General features: G+C 24.0%; 3 protein-coding genes across 3 annotated transcripts in view; 1 reads left to right on the forward strand and 2 right to left on the reverse strand.

The window, feature by feature from the left end:
• LOC129609742 (tubulin alpha-1A chain) overlaps positions 1 to 9720 on the reverse strand; it is a 34447-nt gene extending 24727 nt beyond the window's left edge. The window contains exon 1 of the mRNA XM_055521857.1: positions 9455 to 9720. Coding sequence (XP_055377832.1) covers positions 9455 to 9457 — 3 coding nt within the window. The 5' untranslated portion in view covers positions 9458 to 9720. The remainder of the gene's footprint in view (positions 1 to 9454) is intronic.
• A 5275-nt stretch (positions 9721 to 14995) lies between these two features.
• Positions 14996 to 18912, forward strand: LOC129609498 (arf-GAP with coiled-coil, ANK repeat and PH domain-containing protein 2). The gene is made up of 15 exons (XM_055521431.1): positions 14996 to 15257; positions 15368 to 15484; positions 15608 to 15701; positions 15765 to 15929; positions 15995 to 16047; positions 16107 to 16197; positions 16254 to 16467; positions 16537 to 16618; positions 16753 to 16869; positions 16930 to 17018; positions 17161 to 17227; positions 17290 to 18100; positions 18161 to 18227; positions 18290 to 18443; positions 18505 to 18912. Exons 1-15 carry the CDS (start codon positions 15211 to 15213, stop codon positions 18683 to 18685), a joined length of 2349 nt encoding a protein of 782 aa, XP_055377406.1. The 5' UTR covers positions 14996 to 15210; the 3' UTR covers positions 18686 to 18912.
• A 338-nt stretch (positions 18913 to 19250) lies between these two features.
• On the reverse strand, positions 19251 to 21840 carry LOC129609499 (zinc finger protein 480-like). The gene is made up of 8 exons (XM_055521432.1): positions 21579 to 21840; positions 20580 to 21224; positions 20477 to 20523; positions 20151 to 20422; positions 20006 to 20072; positions 19760 to 19927; positions 19534 to 19690; positions 19251 to 19475 (listed from the first exon to the last, which is right to left on the reverse strand). The coding sequence occupies exons 1-8, from the start codon at positions 21688 to 21690 to the stop codon at positions 19444 to 19446; spliced, it is 1500 nt and encodes a 499-aa protein (XP_055377407.1). The 5' UTR covers positions 21691 to 21840; the 3' UTR covers positions 19251 to 19443.
• Positions 21841 to 22087: the final 247 nt, after the last annotated feature.

Here is a 22087-nt window from a genome sequence, read left to right on the forward strand (position 1 = left end):
GAATTTAAATAAATTTGTAGAATTCTTGTATATTCCACTTATGATTCAATTCATATTCACAATATAATATAAAGTTAATGTGGTCAGCATATAACGGACCACATTCTATAAAATGGTTAGATCCGGTCGGTTATTTGTTTTTTGAACAATATTTCGAAATTACAATAAATGTACTCTTATTGATCTATCCCCAAGTTTGGAAAGGATTAGGTCTTTGGCACATATATTTCAAATTTTTCAGAAAACTGGTAGTCTTGTGGTTTATTTTTTTCAATAAATATAAATTTGATTCATAGTAGAATTTAATTTTCTGGAATGTCAACAAATATTATTATTTAAACGGTAAAAATCTGAAATCGGCCCGTAATATGTTACGTGTCGCTGTCCCGTGGAATATATTATATCATAAAGTTAAATAAATCTTTTAACAGCTACAGTAAACCGAAATATAAATTAATTAATTCATTTAAATTGGTTCATTCAAAATTTATTTACAGAAATGCATAAACAGACAGAACAGATAAAACTCACATATGAGGTGCCATCTCTTTGAGAATAGCTTATTGCTTTCTCTCTATTATGAAGAGATACATTTTCATTTGAAACTGTGTATTGTGAAATTTAGTACGAACACAATATTTCTCTTATTTTATGCAATACACTTGGTAAATATGCTATGATTATTTTTTTTATTAAATATTTAAATTTTAATATTTTCATACATTTAATATACATGTACTTACATAATGTACACATATTTGTAATGTGAAGTAGACAAAGATTTCTTTCGGATTTACTTAAAATTTTTATTCTGTTTTTTTTTATATATGTATAAGGATGATAAATTTAAGGCAAAGACTGTTTTTTTTTTTATCTCAATTCAAGTTAAAAGAATGATTCGCACAGTAAATGAATTTAATTACAAAATGAATTTCAATTGAAATTTTATAATTTTTTTATCATAAATTCACTCTATATTCATATACATGCATAATTTATCTGTTATATTTATAATTTAAAAGATAAGAAAAATGCATAATGAATCATAATTGTAAAATTATATGATGAGTTTATAATTTTAATATTAAATTTCAATTTAAATGCGCTATATAAATAATATTAAGTTCGATCAATTATAAAAATAAAAATGATTGTGTGCCGCTTATTAAAACAAAAACTTTGAACAACAGCGCCAAGTGTATAAAGCTAACATTAAAATTGTTTGAGAGCATATTATGGTACCGACTTGATATATTTTGGGAATTGAATTATACAATAAAATAAATTGATTGATTATAAATTATATGAGTAGTTGTGTTCATAATTAGATACATACCGGCATAATAAAACAAATTTTAAGAATTAACGAGAATTATAGGAAGAGTTGATCGTGTCAACCGTTATAGGTAGTTGATTGTGATATAGGTGTACGAATGAATGATTCCAAAAGTTTAATAAGAATTTCCAGACTACTCTATACAATATTTTATTTTTTATCTTATATTTTGATAATGTATTTCGAATATTTTTTTTAATATGATTAAATAGCTTTTCAAAATTGTACAACGGCAACCATAAGGACTCGTGCAATATCAACGGATTTTATTAAATGCATATATTAGGAAATTTTATCATATATTCTCTTGTGCGATTCTGTATATCTTCAAAATTTTCCGAGATATAAATCAATAATTTTTAAAGTTGTATGATCACTAAGCAGATCTATTGTCTCTATTAAAATCCGATTTAAATTAAGTTTTGTCATTTACAATAAAAAATCATTTGAAACAATAGTTCACCAAAACTTAAGTCAATTAGTTTTTGACTCGTCGCCTAGACGGACAGGCATTCAAGTACATGGACAATAAGAAAATTGACTCAAAATTTGACGATAAGTATATAATTGTTTATGTATCTCAAATTGCCATTTCTTATATTGTTATAAACGGAGTGATAAATTTATAATAATATTCGAGCATTTGCTTGTACGGGTAAAATGAAATACAAAATCCAAAGTGTGTTCCACATAGTTTACAAATTGACGCTTAATCAAAAAAAAATTTTTTTTTTTCAATTGATTTTACTACCTGTCATTTTCTCATGAAAAATTAAATAATGTTTTTGTACTCATTTTTGATTGGATTGATTGTAGTTTTATAAGATACAGGTATAAGACGTTGAAATTTTTTTGATATACACATACATATATAATTGAAAAACTTTATTAAAAATTAAAAATATGAAATCATCTTACCGGCAAAATGTCATTTTATAAAATTCCAATAATATCAGTCAAAAAGAATTATGTAAACCCAATAAATTTTATGTGTGTAGTGTGCACCTCCTCTATGACAAATTTTGTTCGTTTTAAAAGCAAACAATTAAGTAATTAGACAGTCGCTTAACTTATACCATTCTTAATTTTGAAATACACAATATTTATTATAGTGTATTTCATATTGAAAACAAAATTAATCAACTTATTTAAATAAAAACCGAATAATAATCATAAATTTTGAAAAATAAAAATATTATTTAAACCCAACCCAACCCTAAATCGAATGCTTATAGACAATATTGAAAAAAAAAATATTTTATCGATTTTTATTGCCTATACGTCTTGACAAATTTTTCGTTTACTAAAAGTCAATATTTTAACAAAACATAAAACTAAAGAAACTTTACTAAAAATTGTATAAAAAGAGAAAGAGTAACTAAAAAAGTAATAATTATAGTTTGTTCTCCTGTCAATTTTAATGAGAAAGAAAACTTTTTAAATTTTCTAGGATGGTGAAATTAACTATACTTATTGTGATCATAAAATAAAAGAGAGAGAAAAAATATTTAATGCTGACTATGTGTTTTGAGAATTTTACATTATTCAGCACAAAATTTTTAATGAAAAATTAAATGTATGTGTATGTATATATATATATATAGGTAATTTAAATCCTTAAATTTAATAAATACATATGTATGTATATAGTTATTAAATTAATTTTTAATTTTAATTTTCAAATAACACTGACATAAAATGAATTTTTGGAAAATTTTTTTGTACAATAAATTAAAATTAAATATAAAAGAAAAGGTTGAATATCATTGGGAAGAAGTTTAATTATAAGTATAGAATCTCATGTTTGTCCTGTAAAAAATGGCTCAAGGGTAATGAAAAATAAATCCGATTTTCAGCAAGCAAATAAATTAAAATTACAACGTCAATTCCTTTTCCCATCACACTTGATAAGCTTAGTATTTGTATGTAAGTATGTTCACCGTTTAGAATCGATTTTAATTACATGGTTTGTATTTGTTTCTTTATATTTTGTAAATGAATAATCAAATATTATTTTTCTCATTAGAAGTACATTTTTTTGATAATCTTCCTTAATGAAATTACTAATTTAATAATATATTAACTTCTATAAGAGTTACCGTTCTCAATTTATTGTCAGATCAACATTAGATTAATTAAAATTAAAATTAAGTATATCCAGTAGATGAGATGCATCATGTGTGTGTTATAATAATGCATGCACTATCCCTAACATGTGAATTAAAATAATATTGCATTACTTTATCAATAATGTATATTCAGCTTATGTGTATAGACAACACAAGTCACTTGGAAATTGCAGTAAAACGATATTAATATACAATTCAGCTTAAGAATTCTAATTGCTGAATTATATATTAATATCGTATTATACTGTAATTTGAAAGTCAAGAATACCAAATTGCTAAATCGTGTATAGTATTAAAAATTAAGTGTTTGCGAAGAAAATTTTCTAAAGATTTTTCAATAAAAAAAAAATGATTACATGATTTTAAAATTTCTTTAATCAACTTTCAATCTTTTCATCAAAAAATTTTTAAACCCAACTTACATTTAAGTGAAAAACATTAAAAAAAAAAGAGGGATTAATAATAAGTAGTTTACACTCAATTATTTTTTTTTCCGAAAATCTGTTTTATGTAATTTTCTTAGTAAAATAGGTAGAAAATAAAAAAAAAATTTTGTTAAAGTGAAAGAAACTCTCTATATAATGAATGTTAATCTGATTTAGACTATAGTAAAAAACAATTTTGATGTAGATAGAAAGTACAAGAAAGCTTATATAAAAAAAAAATATAAAACCTTTCATGTTATACGTCGTCCATTACTCTATTAAATTTGACGTTGTCAGACCCCCTTCTGTTTTACTTTTACTCAAAAATCTATGTACAATAACTAGATATTTATGTATGTATATCTAAAGAAAATCTATAAAAACTTACTACAATATTTTAAAATGTTTATTTAATATATAGGAAAAAGGTTTATATAGGGAAAAAAATTTAAAATTTATTGGAAAAAAAAATGGTCAGAAATATTAAAAAAAATATATGAAAGAGGAATGAGTAGATAAAGATTTATTTTAATTTTTTCTTTTTGTAAATTCAATCGATCGCATAAATTCATATTTTTAGTTAAAATATTGTACAAAAGTACTATTGGAAATTATTAAGAAAATTTTACACTTTACATTACTGTTAATTTAACACGAAGTTGAAGTGATTTAAGAAAATTAAATGGAATTTGGTTTTTTGTATGTTCTGAAATTATATTCTCGAAGAATTGATTTAAAACAGATAGGCATTGGGTTCAGATCTTATGAAAGCCAAAAAAAAAAATAAAATTTATATTTTGTGTGTGTGTTTTAGAATTTATATAGATCACTTTTTTCACTTCTTTCCAGATATGTTTTAATAGTTATGGTCTAAACAAATTCGTTTCTCGCATTTAATTGTTCTGGTTATTTTTTTATTTTGTTAAAATCTTGTTGATTGAACATTTTTTAAGTTCGGAACTTTAATGTTAAGTAAAATTAATAACGATTATCTTTTTTCTATAAATATTAATATATTTATAAACAAAAATATATTTTGTATAACTTTACATTATTATTAATATATAAAAATTTTGTTACTTTATTGTTAATATATAAAAAGAGGGTTAAAGAAAAATTATTAAGGTCATACCAGTTAAATGAACTCATTTTTACACAATAATAATATTTTGTACCCATGTACTTAAAATGTGCATATATATATATGTATATATACATATATAAGCTTTACATTTTTAATTTAAAGTTAAAAGAATATGGAAAATAAAGTAATAATTATTACAAAGAAAAAAGAAATTATCTAGGCATGTATTTAAAATAGAAAAAAAATATTTTCTTCTATAATTACTTATTATATTAGTTATTGTTTATTAAAGAAAATGGTTTAATAAATCAAATTGAAGAAATTGATTTATTAAACCATTGAAAAAAAAAAAATTGAAATTTTTTTGATAGGATAATTGAAAAGAATAGATAATAAATTTTCCAAATCAATAATTTCAATGACATTAATAATATTTTTTTTCTTATTGTATACAATGTAGACAATTCAAATCACAAAAAAAAATTTTTCTTTACAATTTTTAATAACCAGAAGGTGACACAAGCAAAAAATTATATGTAATTGCCATTTTTCATAATTGTACATTGATATTTTTCCCAATATACAAATATGCTTACATATAAAGGTAAGCCAAGTATGGCAGGCATAAAATATAGAAGCCTATGTACTAAATGAAACCAACAATATAGATGAAGGAAAAAATTTGACAATTAATCAAACTATACAATGACATAAAGAACACAGCTCTATATATTTCGTATAGGGTTGGGAGCTATACTCAATTTGAATTTGCTTTAAATCATGTATAGTTAAAAGTATAATCGCAGTAAGATCGTTTGTTTAAAAGTTGTATTTGCAAAAATCGAGTCTACACAAGCAATCTGTTTGATATATTGAACTCTACAAAAACTGTAGACTTGTATTCAATTTTCTAATTTTTTCAAAGTTATTTAAAAATTTTTTTTCCTCTAAACAAAAATTTTTAGCTGTAAACTCTTATAAAGATAAAACCGATGTCACAGGTTCGCACTATATATATGTTAAATTAAAATTCAAATGTAAGATGTAAGTATTGTAGAGATTCAAATGTAGAGTGTAAGTAAGACAAAATCGTTATTTATCAACAATAATTTCCAAGATATCATCTAATGAGCAATGTATTCAAAAAGTAGTTATAAAAACTAGTCAGTTTTTTTCTTACAAAATCGCTTTCTGAAAATTAAATTAAATTTTTTTTTTGAGCTAAATTTACAATTTTTATATATATTTTATAATTAAACTTAACTGTAAAATTACAACAATTTTAATTTATTTTGAGTAATTTAATTTTTCATAAAAAATTTATTCTGCTCTTAATTATATTTTTCTGGTCCACAAGACAATGCGTGCATTTCTCAAATATATTAAGTATATAATATACTGTAGGTATATAAATAGACATTTTTTTAATTCTTCAAATTAAATTGCCTTTTATAATTAGTTTTATAATTTTATATAATAAAAAAAAAATAATACAATTTAATAATTATTTCCGGTCTTTCTTTTTTCTCGATCTTATACACGAATTCGCAGAAGAGATTAAGAAGAAAACAATAATCAAATTGAAATTTTATTCTTTTCACAATTTCATTTAGGTTAATGCACAATATATATATATATATATATATAATATAAATGCATTCACTTCATCTGATTTTGAAATATTTTTGATACGAGTAGAGTTTATTAAAAATGCAAAAAATGAAAAAAATATTGTTAAAAAATTCTTTTGCGCAATTATTATTTTTGCAAGAATAAATTTGAAAAAAGCAGATTTATTACACCAATTTTATAGTTCGAATCAATTTTACAGTAGTTTTGAATTTTATGCTTTTCTAAATTCGTAGTTATTAAAAAATAAATAAGAGAGGCATCTGTGTTATTGTTGATCTAACACCAGCTTAACTTTAGGCAATTAAAATTGCAAATAAGTACCAAAATATTATGTGTTAAATATAAAGCAATATGACGTCAGACGGGCTTTAAATTATACAACCATTGATAATAAAAATTTTAAATTAATTTGTAAGTACTTTTAAATATGTATAAATTTTTTGCAAATTCATTGCATAAATAAAAATATTTTAATTGGATTTATTTTAAAATAAGCGAAATTATAAAATAAGCGAAAAATTTTCGCTATAATTTCGAAATTATTGATTTTAGTTTGGTCAATTACGTTCTTTCTTTAATTTCACTCTAATTTAAGAAACGCAATACTTTAACTTATTTAAAGCTTTTTGGTTAAAAATAAGACAAAAACTTAAATGAAAAATTTTAACTTTTCTAAAATTCTAATCATAATTAAGGAACTATTATTGTGCTGGAAAATTTCATACATTTACTAAATTATTTTTTAAGAAAATTTTGCATTTCTCAAGTTTTCAAAAGAAAATCTTTTGTTATAAACTGTTAAAATATAATCATTCCTTAATCGCTAAGTATATAAAATTAACACATAGGTATAGTCCTAATCAAATTTACATTTCGTGTTAATTTAATACCATTTTTTTACTGTATAAAAATTGCAAAGAAAAAATTTGAAAGAGAAAAATTAGAGAAACACCCAGAAAATAAAAATAAAAGTTAAGTATAAGATAAAAGAAATTCTAGTTAAATTCAAAAGGTGTGCCATTTAATGTTCTGACTATTGCACAAAGAACCTTAGATTTAAGCATTTTACATTCTTTTCCTTAATTCTTTTGTGTTTGTTATCGAGTGACAGTTATTTTTTATAATTAATTTACTCCTTTTACCGTTTATTTTATTCTCTTTTTTTTTTGTTATTTTATTATTTTTTATTCATTCATTCAATATTTAACTTTAATTATATAAGACTAACATGCAAAAAAAACTTTTGTGTGACCGACCTATGTGCACGCACACGTTCAAATGTAAATTTTAATTTTTATATAAATGAAGGTCCTTAATCCTTGCACGTACATAATTTATTATATATTAAAAATAGCATAAATATACAACCAAGAAGTCATATTGGTCATACCTTTAAGAAAAATAATAATAATGCAAAATATTCTGCTCATATACAAGAGTTTTCTTATTACCAGAATAAAAGAATAAAAGCAAAAAAAATTGAACAAAAAAATAAATTTTTTAATCATGGGTCACTAATCAGTTAAAAAAACTGATCCTTATCGAAATAATTTATATAAATTATACAATATTAATTTGCATGTAAGTACATTTAATGCATATACTTATCTACAAGTACAGTGTAATCAATACATATCCAACACCGAAAATTCAATAAACCTTATAGTCCGAAATAGAAAGAAAAATTTCCATGATACATAGAGTCTGTATAAGACAAAAATAATCAATGATATCGCTAAACAAGTTCAATTTATTCAATAATATAAATTGTATTCGATGCAGAAATTACCGTTATGTGCAGTGTGCGTTATGTATTTAGTTTGTTATGTATAGATTCTACTGTATACATATGACATAATTTTATGTAATGTATTATAAATTCTCATTATAAATTTAATATACTCGATGTTTACAATATTTTTTTCCTCTTATTTTATAAATGTATAAAAAAGAATGATTCAATGTAAACTATATCATACTGCATGCCATTATAGGAGAAATAAAGGAAAATATATAAAATAAGCGAATTTATAAAACAAACACATATTCAAGTCTGTATTATAATCCTTTATATAAAATTATGTATTTTGGGCAATATCATGAAAAAAAACGATGAAGAATAAAATTTTTAAATTAATATAGCATGAACAAATATTGTATATATGTATGTATGTATGTATGTTTTACAAACAACAACATTTTATATAAACAGATTTTTCTTTGTGAATTTTTTTTTGTTCCTTCTTTTTCAATTTCATTCCCTTTTCAATTACTCTTACCTCGTATGGGTATTATATTACCAACCACAGATGACATCATCATCATGTTTCGAATTTTTTTCTTTTATATTTTTTTTTTTATTTTTTGGGAGTTGGTTATAAAAGGGAATTGAATCATCTGAAGACAGGACATATATATAATAGAAATTAATAGTCTTGTAATAATTTTGGATTTTTCAAATATTTCAAACGAAAAAATTATTTTGAGATTTTTTCTTTATTTTTCAAAAATTAAGATACTATCTATAACTGTTAATTATGATTAATTGAAATCATCTTCAAAATTTTAAACTTTTGAAATTGTTTCATTAATTAATTATAAAAAATTTCAAATTATACACATATCTTGGATATAATTCAGACTTTAATCACAACTCTTGCATATTATGTATTCTAATAATTATAATTAACGAGTATAACATTATTAATTTACTTTTATACATAGTTTTAAATCAAATAATACAGAATGCATTTATTTTTTTTTAATATTTAATTTTTAAAATTGCAATAAAGTAAAAAAAAAAACAAATATGTAGATGTGTGTGTGTAAATGTATTTGTATTACTTACCATGATGAATGGGTAAGGTTTATTAAACTTTTATTATATAAAATATAAGAAATTTTAATTGAACAGCAAAAAAACTGTAAGTACACCGATTTTAAATTGCAGTAAAAATTTTTATTATGTTAAAACAAAAAAAAAATTTCCTTTATTATTCAATTATAAAATACTTAAAACACAACTTTTATTTCTGTTGATTTTTGAAAAAAAAATATATATATATATGTAGGTATGTATTTAAAAATGTTATATCCGTATATTTGTCCGCAATGCAACAAATGTGGAGTTGGACTGAAAGAAATACTGAATTTTTCTCGCTTTTTATAACATTTCGCCTTCAAACAATTTTTTACCGGTCTCTACAGTACAACTTTATTTTTATAGTTTATACCTATGCTAATATAAATATAGAATTTTTTTTTTGTACATACATAACATATATACACATACCTTATTTATACGTTCTTTTATGCTTTCTATATTGTGTACACATTCAACATAACATTTTATTCTAATGTAAATATTATGTAGTTATATAAAGTTATTGTGTGTATAAATTTATGTTAAAGATGAAATTTTTCATTAATTTTTTTTGTTTTGCTCTCTTTTCCTATCTCTCTTTTTGAGTGATTTCGATTTTTATGCTTTTACTTAATTTATTGTATAATGAAGAAATCAACTCATTTTATTGATTTTGAGTGTATTTTGAATAAAGCTTTTGTACCCATGTTGTTGAGTTATTTTATTCAGTACAAAGTGGTCTAATTTGATAATGAACCTATTTATAAATAGGTCCATATATAAAGTATGTTTTTATGATATTTAAAATTAAAAACAATTTTCGTGATTTAAAATTTCATATTCAACGCATTCGCATATTGTTAAAATTTTAATATATCGAATTACATAAAATGGAATGTCTTCAAAATATTAAGAGTACGAACACTAAAAGCAAAGAGTTTTTTGTTCAAAAGTCATAAAAGTTCAAAAATTTATTTTAACTTAATCTTAAAACGTATTTTAATTTAATATAAGTGATTAAATAAACTCTAATTTAAAATTATATTTTTATTACAATAGCAGTTTTAATTTTTAAGTTAGTCACTCAAAGGGTTAAAATAATTATTTTTTATTTTGTCTTTTATTGCCGATAACTTTCTTTATTACCTTATAACTTTCTTTTTTCTTACCGTATACCTTCTTTTTTTTAAAGAGAAACCCTACAAAATTACATAATTGGTTCCGTAACTATAAAAATCCAATCTTTAAAAAGCAATTTTTACTCGCAATTTGTTTCTTTAAACGGAAACACTGCTTATAAAAATTTCTCTCAGAAAAGTTAAGGAATTAAGAGAAAAATGAAATTTAAGCAATATTTTAACTCAATTTTTTTTTCAGGTTCAAATGAGTATGTTTTTGAATATTGAGTGAAATGTGTTATATAAAATGCTAACGACTGGAAAGTTTCTAAGAAATTTTGTAATGAAAGCAAAATTAATTATAAAAAAAAATAAATGAAATCGATCACCATACGATTTAGTTTAGTTTCATTTTAAAAGTATCTTAAATATTCACTTACATACTTATATAATATATATTATACAGTTACCGTAAGTTATGGCAATTATCATACTCCTGGATATTCAAATATGCTTCTCATGCAAAATAATATATAGAGAAAAAAGTAATAGCTAATAAAAAATCGACCATATGTCAATTCATAATTGATTCTAAAAATTTTTTTTTTTTCATTTTCAATAAACAATTATTTTCTTACCTTAATTCTTATTTAAATATGCTTCTTCTTATATATTGTAGTAAAGATTATATAAAAACGTGTAGACATTGATAGAAACTATTAATTAATTAAGCGGAACTTTGAAATTCAAAAATTTCAAAAAGTTTTCTAAACGACCGCGTAACATGGCAAAAACTTATTTTTATTCAACTGCACTCTAGTTAAATGTCAAATACAGTGAATGTTAACTTGTTCTTAAAATTTTAGGTTCAACTGAAACACAATCATGAAAACATGAAGTAGTGAATCTATAGCTTAAGTGGAAATTGAAAGCCTAAGTACAGCAAAAAAGAGTAATATATATATTATAAGAATATATAACGGTATTCAATTTTGCATGGTATACATATAAAAAGAAATCTGTAGTTATGCAGGTTTACCAATAAAGTATTAAATTATTATAATTGACTCTTTATGTTAACAGCCTAATTGTGTATCCCGATTTTTTATTCTCTTTCAAATCAGAATTCTATGTTTTTTCTAATTGGTATTTCATTTTTCCAATAACATTACTCGTTTTTTTAATTGAATTTTTGCATTTTTTCTCAAATTATCGAGTGAACGTTTCACTTTCATTAAACAAATTGAATAAATTTTGTATACATAATAGAAAAAACGAGATACGCAATTCCGAATTATTTTCATTCGAATATTAGATTGTACAAATTAACATATAAGATAGTTACTCAACTGCTGAGTAAAATAGCGAGATAGACGATCAGACCCAAGTCATAACTTCGTTAAAGTGATGTACATCGTACAAAAACTAAATGATAATGCAATCATCTTTAAAGTTTATTGTCGACACCAATGACTTTTAGGAAATGGGTTTTGTTTGTAATAAAATTTTGTAATTTTTTTACAATAAAAATAAGTATCTCTTAGTGATACATTTTTCACGATACAGCCCCAATATAAATTGGAAAATCTACAATGGATCGAATTTGACAAAAAAGTTTCATTCAAAAAAAAATATTAGTTATGTATTACAAATATATCTAAAAATGAAATTGTATCTAATTTAAGAAAAATTCATGATATCTAAATTTAGAACGAGAAATAAACAATGTTTAAGAACGAATAAGACATAAATAACTTTAGAATTAAGAGGTTTTTGTTACATTTTAGTTTATTTTACATATTGAAATTATATTTTGGTTATAATTTTGAAAAACATTAATAAAAAGAACCTTAACAATAACATTAACTATATGTCAATATTTTTAGAAAAAAAAAAAGGTGAATAGAAAAGTTTGCGTATTATGTGTTTCTTAAAATAATTTTCAATATCACGTTTACTACGAGTATACTATTATTTTTAGATATATACATATACATACATACACATTTTTATTAATATGTGAACGAAATAAATATAAGTACTACATTAAATAATAACACTTTCACGGAAATATCCACAAAAGTATAAAAAAGAGAACATGAAAAAATTATGTTGTCATATGAAATCCACAATGGAATAAATTTATATTAATTTAAGGATATTGGCATTTCTCATGAAATGTTTTGGAATTTTTGCAAACATTTTTTTTCTACCTTAAGTTGAAATGAAATTTCGACAGGTATGGTAAAATTGAACAATGGTATGGTTAAAAAATATTTAAATAATACAAATATTTTATAGACATTATTTTTTGATACATACTTACTATGCACTCGAAAACTTGTTGCATATATAATATACTCACATATGTGAACCCACGCAATAGTCAATAACATTGAACTCTTCTATTGGATGGTACTGTAGTTTTCAATTTTTCAATTAAAATTAAATAGACTTTTACCACTATAATCCAGATTAGATGTTTGCAAAATTTTCAAAAATTTTTTGTAATCTTGAAGTATTTGATTTGATGAGTCTGGTTTGAGTATTTAATTTGAGTACTCTTTAATTTATCCTACTTTATGCCCCATACCATTATCCTATACTATTAAAAATAGCAAATCATTTTGCTTTTCAAACTAAAATTGCAAGCAAGTAAATTCTTTTTAACTTTATAATGATCAATTTATAAGGTGGAACGGTTTTCCTTTTGTGTGCAATTATAGATAGACTTATAACTATGTAGCTGATGTGTACATATGTACATATGTGTGTAAGTTAAGTATAACGTAACATATGTAGGTGCCTACATAGAAGAAAACCACTAATTTTACATTTTCAATTAGTTTCCTTTATGTTTTATCAATAAGTTTTCGCATGATCTTAAAAATATTATTTTAATTTTAACTAAAATAGGCCTTTTGTTTTATTTCTTTAAATATAGATCTGTAGTATTTACTTAGAAATTAGAAAATATGTAGAAAATACATATAGAAATACTCATAGAAATATGTATGTAGTTACATAATTATATGAGTTGTACATATAATAATTAAATTTCCGAAATGAAATAGAAAAAATTATTAATTTGGTAAAAATAATGGAAAAAAGAATCATAAATGGCTCCGTGCATATGGATACAAATATAAAAGAATGAGTTATGTATATACATATATAGAAAATAATTTCAAGGATAACATTTTATTTTAGGATCAGTAATTTTTATATAAAAATATGTACATATGTATGTATGAATAGAACTAGCTATTAACGTATTCAAAATTATTGAATTTAAAATTGTTAGTTAAAAATTAATTTTTACTACGCATACTTACATAATTACAATTTCGAAAAACTATTTAACCAACTGAAACCTAAAGATATTAATTTAGGTTTAGTAAAAACGTTTTATTTAAGGATTTTATTAATAGTTCTAAATTTAATTAATGAATATAATTTTATATGAAACTTTTTTGGCTAAAAACTTCCAATATGTCAAACACATTGGGAATGCCTCACGGCAAAAAATTAAAACTTCAAAAATGTAAGCTTCAACGCTTCATAAACCACAATATAGCAAATATTATATAAATTATTGCAAATGTTACCATATGTTGCAAATGTTATGTATAAATCAAATGTTTGTTTTAAAAAAACTACTTACCTCATTTATTGAAAAAATATTTTTCCTTTCACAAATACGAACTTCTTTGCTTGTGATTTAAGTATTAAAAATTTTTGACATACATACATAAAATTAACTTTTTAAATTTTTAAGTTACTAGTCCAATGATAACCTCGTTTGCTTTACTTATAAAGTTTTTTTAAGCATAGTAAGTAAAATAATCATAGGGCTAATGGGAACTTTATTTGAGCGCTTTCACAACTGTGACTGTGTTTTTGTTCCGATCCAAATAATTATTTTTTTCGATTTCATCCTATGATTTTTAAAATTTTTGCAGAATTACAAAAAGAACTGTCAATTTTACTTAACAAAACTTGTCAATACCCCGCTTTACAAAGCTTGAAAAGCAGAGTATTGACATGAAAAATGGGCGTTTTGCGATTTCGCATGTTTTATAAGCTTAGTTAACTTTGTGCATTTAGTCTACTTTCATGAGAAATTTATTAACATCTTGGATTCCTTTCAGGAAGTGAGCAAGTATAAATAATTGCTGTTGAAGAAATTTCAAGCAATGAATGAAACATCAAAAAGTTGCGTTTTTGTATTAATTGATTTTTATCTATGTACTTCTGTTGCGGAATAACAAATTAATATTGTGAATTAACTTGTAGCACACCAAATATAATTAAATTGAATATGTTGAACAAACCTATTGACATATACATAAAAATATTATTGTGAATATGGGAGAATGTTGGAATATCATTCAAATAGAAATCGGACAACAAATTCCCTTCAAAAATGTTTTGCAAAGAGAGTCATTATCTTGTTTATTTTCCGTATATGATTTTTAATTTGTTGTAAATGATAGTTTTTTTAAAAAATTGTATTATTTAAAGTTTGTATGTTTTTTTTTTGTTAAGTGTCTCACATTATTTAAAAATAAAAATAGTAATGTTAATCTAATTAAATAAAGTCATACAAAATAAATAGTCAAAATGAAAATCGAATTCGAAGAGTGCTTAAAAGACACACCAAAATTTAGGTCGGTCTTTACATATAATTACAAGAATAGCTTAACACTGAGTCACCATTTTACATTTGCAAAATTTATTAACATTTATGCATTAACTAGCCAACTTTTACTTTTTTAAGGCAATATTTAAGCAAAGAAGAAAATGATATTGAGCATTTAGAACAAAGATTAGAGAGAATTATTAAAATGTGCACCGTAGCTGTTGATTCAGGAAAGGATTATATAAAAAATCAAAGGTATAATAAAATAGGGTATTTAGCCATTTAATTTTTTTTGAATTGTAATAAATACTGGCAATTTTTTTCATATTGTTTATATTAAATATGTGCAATTATATATATACATTAATGTCATTACAGTGCATTTGCCACATCTCTTTGGGATCTCCAAAAGCATTTTTCAAATGATAAAAACGCGCATAATGCGTTAGGAAAAGTAATTCATTGCTTTCAAGTACATAAATCTTTTCGTATATTTTAAATTGGAAAAACTACATATTTTTTTAACACATTTCAGGAAATGAATAAATATCATACAATTTTGTTAGATCAAGCCAGTAGGACTGTTCTAAAAAACTTAAGTGTCTTTGTTAAAGATGACATAAATCAAGTAAAAGATTATAAAAATCATTTTACAAAAGTCTCCGAAAGTTTAGATAACGCATTAATTAAAAATGCGCAAGTAAGTTAAAAAAGTTAAAGAATGATTAAAATATTTCCAAGTTTATGAAATCATTTTCTTTATAGGCTAGCAAAAATCGCCCACAAGAAGTACAAGAAGCTGTAAATATTTTAGCTGCGTAAGAATTTTTAAAATTTGCTAAATTTTTTTAGACTACAATTATCTAAACCATTTTAGAACTAAATCTTGTTTTCAACATACTGCTTTGGATTATGTTAATTATATAACACTGCTTCAATCAAGGAAAATACCTGCGATCCTTTCAACGGTATACCTAGTCATAAATTTTGAGTTTAAAATTAGTTATTTATTTGATTGAAATAGTTACTAGATTACTATCAAGCATGTGGGACATATTTTCACCAAGGTTCGGATTTGTGTAATGATTTCGATGAATTTTTTAAAAGTGTATCCGACGAGGTGAATTCAATGCGTTCCAGCTATCATCAATTAGAAAAGTCAATGCAGAATCGACATACTAGTGTAAATGACTACACTGAAAACAATATAAATCAGTCTGTAAATAGAATAGAAGGATGTAAGCCTTGTTTATTATAAAGCATATACATATATAAATTATTTATACTTACCTTTTTTATTTTTTTAGATTTGTTTAAAAGAAAGTCTAAAGGATTCAAAACATGGTGTCGCAGATGGTTTTACTTATGCGATAATCAATTAGTTTATAGGTAATTATTCCCAATAGGAACATATTCCAGTTATGTTTTTATTTGGAAAATATTCATATTACTGTGAAATAAACCATATTTACGTTAAACTTTCATATATGCTAGAAAACTGAAAAGAATATTGTTCGTTATAGAAAACGCTCACATGAAGAATCTTACACAGTTATGGAAGAAGATTTAAGAATTTGTACTGTTCGACCTTTCAATGATAATGATAGAAGATTTTGCTTTGAAGTTATCTCGCCAACAAAGTAAATAAAATTTTACATTGTTAATCGCAAAATTTTGAAGATTTACTAATTATATTTTAGATCACATATCTTGCAAGCTGATTCTGCTGATATGTTAAGTGCATGGATAAATGCGTTACAGAAAAGTATTGGAGCTGCTCTTCAATTTGGTAAAATTTTATGATTGCATCATTTTCAAGAATAATTTTCTATAGTTTATTGACTTCTATAATAAAAAAAGTAGTAATTTTTAGTTTATATATCTAAATTTTATTTTTCTTCAAATACTAATGCAGGTTTTTTTTCATATAGAGCCGCAAACAAGGAGACCCTCTTCATCATCACCTTCATCAAATATCGGTAGCAGTAAAAAAAAAATGTAAGGTTTCCTAGTCTATTAATAAAGTTCTATTGAAATTTTAATTTTTATTAAAAACTTAGACATTGGGAACAGTTTCTTAAAATACCTGGAAATTCAACATGTTGTGACTGTAAAGGTTCCGAACCTCGTTGGGCATCGATTAATTTGGGTATAACGCTTTGTATTGCCTGTTCAGGGGTTCACAGAAGTTTAGGTGTGCATTACAGCAAAGTACGTTCATTAACTCTTGATGCATGGGAGCCTGAAAATGTAAAAGTTATGATGGAGTTAGGAAATGATATCATTAATAAAATATATGAAGCTAACTATACTGAAGAAAGTGGTATTTTACAAGCTACCGAAAATTGTGAGAATGCTATAAGGGAAGCTTATATAAAGGCAAAATATATTGAAAAAAAATTTGTGTGCCAAATAGATTCCGTAGCTATTGAGATGGGACTTAATGCTGAAGGTGGAAATTCTGAAAATGACCAATCGGATGAAAGCAAAAAATGGGGCGTTAAAAAATTTCGTAGACGTCATAGGAAAGATTCAAGTTCCAAATCTGATGACGATTCAATAAATTTCCCATCGATGAATTTAAATTTATCGCGAGAACATTTGTTACTTGTTGGAGAAAACTTAAACAACTCTACTGTACAATGTGACAATCGTGGTATTTTAGGTTCTGATCAAGAATCGACTGAAGGCGAAGACAATATAATTGAAGAGGGATCACTTGCTACATTTAATTCGAATTTGTTATTGTATAAAGCATCAGCAGTTCATAATTTGCCTGTAATGAGTATGGCATTTGCTTTAGGTGCCGATAAGTTATGGAAGAACTCTGAAGATTTAAATCGAACTCCTCTACATCAAGCTGTGTTATCTGTAAGTTTCAAAAATAAACCTTTTTACAAAAAGTTAGTACAATTTCAATTTTTTCCTAAGGGATCGGTAATGGCATGTGAATATTTATTATTAAATGGAGTTCCAATTAATACGGCTGATGATCTGGGTAACGAATATATATTTATTTAACATTTTTTACATAAAATTTATTTTTTATAATTTTTTTAGGATATACACCTTTGCATTTAGCAACGCAAAAAGGATGCATTGCTCAAACATATTTACTTCTTAAACATAAAGCACAGTACGATTCAGAAGCTAAAGATGGTAAAAAACCAATTGACATTGCAGTTGATAAACGGAATGCTGATATTGTTACATTGTAATATTAAAAATTCTAACGGTGAATATCCTTCTTATTAATTTTTCTCTTTATATTTTAGGTTAAGGCTTACTAGATTAAATGAAGAAATCGGTGTTAATGATGAAGGAAATGGTGAGGATGAGACTTATAAAGATGTTATGAAAGACTTCTCTAATTTCGCATCAAGTCAACCTAGACTTTTACGAAATAGGAATGAAAATGCCTCTCCTTCAAGAAACGAAACTGAAGATAAAGAATAAATTTATTTAGTTTTTAAAATATTGATTTTTCTACCAATTGCTGTAATGTTCGAATAAGCGCACTTCAGTTTTCCGTGTGAAATCTCCTTTTAATTTTTTTTCTTTATACATACATGTTTTTTTTTGCTTTTCTATAAATCTTGAGTTATATTAGAATCATTTATATTCTATTTTATCCATGTCTTAGAATTTTAAGCAAAATTTCTATCATAAACAATTTAAATTTATGTTTTATCTGAAGGCGACCATTTGTTCTCATTTTGTAAAACAAAAAAATTAATAATGACTTAATTAAAAGAAAACTCTTTAATTATAATTATTACAATACAATTTATATTTATATCAAATAGTGCATACATATGTATATATTATATACCAATATTAAAATTTATGTTGTCTTGTTAAATGCACTTTACAAAATTTTTTGAATTATGTAGTTAATATTGAAAAAGTTAAAACAATTTACAGTTATACATTTTCTTAAATTTTATTGTATTTATATTAATAAAGTGATTTGAATTTAACAAATCATGGCTCAATTTCTTTTATTTTTCATATCTTAAGCCACATTTTTCTTATATTTTTTATTTATTACAAAAGTTAAAGCACATATAATTTATAAATACTATGTATTGTATCTACAATAAAATGCAACCAAAAAGTTGTTTGTCCTTTGTCATGATGAATTTCATCAATATCAGTATTTTGTTTTATTAGAATTATTTAAAGAAACAATTAACTAAAATTTGAAAAGGGCATCATTCACTTAGTTTTTGTCCAGTTTTGTCACCTAGAAGAGAAAAGAAGTATTTAATATATTTTAAGTCAAAAGACTAATGGATTTTTACTAATATATTTGAGTCGTAATTTTTTTCTTGAGTGGATTTCTGTGTGTCGCTTAAGTGCACTTTTGTCAGTAAATTTTTTGCTACAATGTTCGCAATCATATGAAATTCCTGAATGTAAAATAAGATGACGACTTAGTCCAGATGAATGCACGAACGCCTTAAAGTTATTGTAATTAAGAAATTATTTAAAAAATTTATACGTAAATAAACGAAAAAATAAATTTACTTTCGGGCAAATATCGCAATTAAATAATTTTGGGATTGGCTTATTAGAATGTTTGACCGTCATGTGATGCTGTAATAAATTCTTTTGAATAAAAGCTTGACTGCAGTGACTGCACTCAAAAGGTTTTTTATCGAGATGCAAATATCGGTGTCTTTTTAAAACTTCATTCTTTCAAGATAAAGTAATTCAATTAAATAAATAGACATCTAATAAAATTAATCAAATATAAGCTGCGATATATTTTACCTGTATAAAAGCTTTTCCACAAACATCACACTTATAAGGTTTTTCCCCATTATGAATTCTAGAATGCCTGAAAATCAGTTATGTGAGTATGAAAAAAACTAAAATAATAATTACATATATATACAAATTGGTAATATTTAAATACCTGTCTAAAGAACTTTTGGCTGCAAAATGTTTTTTACAGATGTTGCAAATATGACTTTTGCCTTTTTTATGTAGATGCAAGTGCTTATCAAGTAAAAACATTCTTGAAAATGATTGTGGACATATATGACATTTAAATAATTTAATATCTTTGTTTTCGAAAATTTTAGTATCGCGTGTATTTTTTTCATCTTCATTAATACTTTGCTTATTTTCTTCTGTGACCATTCTTTCATATTTTGTGTCGGTGGAGTCTTCATCAAAAGCTTTGTTCTAAAATACAACACTATTAATTTTGATAATTTTTTGAGAAAAAAAAAAATAAACCGAGTTTTCTTCCTCATCTAATAATATGCAAGATCCATCAATAAAAGCTGAAAGTATTTATGTTAATATGTCTATTTTGCAGTTATGATACAATTCGAATTACTTGTGCTATCATCATTTTCGTCAACAATCTGGGTTTTAGATTCAGTTGATTCGTTTTCTATAGAATAAAATGATTCATCTTCCTCTTCCACAAATATTCGTACTTCTTGACGATTCCCATATTCTGTCTCTGAACATTCACTTTGTATCACATACACAATACCATCACGTTCACTTTCTTTTCCTAGAGACGTCTTGCTTTTGTTATTAACTTCAACATCATTTTGAATATTAATACAATTATCATTTCGGTTATTTATGAAATTCTCTATCAATTTTTTGTTTTTAATATTAGATTCAGGTATTTTTACTTCTATATCATATGTTTGTGTGCATTTATCACACTTTACTAAGTTTTCTTCATTTTGTTTGACTAACGTCTTCTCCTCATTTTCAAAGGTCGCAATAAACTTTTGTGAATTAATAAAGTCTTCATCGTAATCATCTTCATCATCGTCATTTGACTGGCTAAAAACTTTAGAGACTTTCCCTGAAGAGATATAACGCACATGCTTCCTTAATTTTACATCCGAAATTTGACATTTTTTTCGAAATAAATAAAATTTTTCTAATTGTATTCTACAAAATTTGCAAATAGCTGATGGAAGATTGTCGGATTCCTTAACTTCTAATGTAGTGCAAGCCACTAAAATTCCGAACAAAAATTATATAACTTTAAAAAAAAAATTTAAATTGTTAATACGAAGCTGGTCAAAAGAGAATAGGTGAACGAATATGTGCACATTTTTAAATCAATTCAACAGATTATTGCAATAAATTAAATAGGTACATATCAAGAATTAATATTAGCGTAAGTTTGCTCAATATTTAAACATGACAATTCTTATTAGACTTATGCAAAAATTCATTTAAAATATAATAAAAGACTAATAATATTGGCGCGCTTTTTGATAATGTGCTGAATTGAGATAAAAAATCTTAAAGATTTGAAGTTTATTTAAATATAAAATTAAGTTTTCTTATGAAAACAAAAACTTACTTATTCGCAATGGAATGCAAAACTCAGACTTAAATATGTAAAATTTATCAACAAGTTCACCTAGACATAAGCGGCATATTTTACTTAAATCTGGATTATTATTTGAGTGCATTGCAAATTATTTTAACCAACTAGTAATATTATTTGACAATATATTTTAATATTCTAATTTTTTATTTATTTATATTTCGACATGATTTATTTTATTTTGCTGTCACGAAGCTTTCATAGCCTTACCATTTGTATTGTCAAATGTCAATCAAGTTACAATAAAACTAAAATGATATTGACATATTCAATGTTCTCTACGTAAACCCCTTCAATCCCTGAGTGCAACTTATTAGCTACGTTTATTCTGTTTATAACAGACAAGATTTCTTCATTTTGTTTATAGGCAGATATTAAAAGGAGAATAACGTAAACTTAACATTGATATTTTTTATATTTCGTTAATTTCCACTTAATATCCATAGCGAACACACTTAAGAAAATACTAAAATATGCAAACC

The sequence above is a fragment of the Condylostylus longicornis genome, unplaced genomic scaffold (genome assembly GCF_029603195.1).
Source record: "Condylostylus longicornis isolate FDR11 unplaced genomic scaffold, ASM2960319v2 ptg000040l, whole genome shotgun sequence".
Lineage (NCBI taxonomy): Eukaryota > Metazoa > Arthropoda > Insecta > Diptera > Dolichopodidae > Condylostylus > Condylostylus longicornis.

Coding starts and splice junctions, on each gene's coding strand:
- LOC129609498 (XM_055521431.1), top strand. CDS start 15,211: ATGAAAATCGAATTCGAAGAGTGCTTAAAAGACACACCAAAATTTAG. Junction 15,702..15,764: donor AAGTAATTCATTGCTTTCAA/GTACATAAATCT, acceptor AACACATTTCAG/GAAATGAATAAATATCATAC. Junction 16,048..16,106: donor GCTGTAAATATTTTAGCTGC/GTAAGAATTTTT, acceptor AAACCATTTTAG/AACTAAATCTTGTTTTCAAC.
- LOC129609499 (XM_055521432.1), bottom strand. CDS start 21,690: ATGCACTCAAATAATAATCCAGATTTAAGTAAAATATGCCGCTTATGT. Junction 19,928..20,005: donor GTGGAAAAGCTTTTATACAG/GTAAAATATATC, acceptor TTATCTTGAAAG/AATGAAGTTTTAAAAAGACA. Junction 19,691..19,759: donor ATTGCGATATTTGCCCGAAA/GTAAATTTATTT, acceptor AATAACTTTAAG/GCGTTCGTGCATTCATCTGG.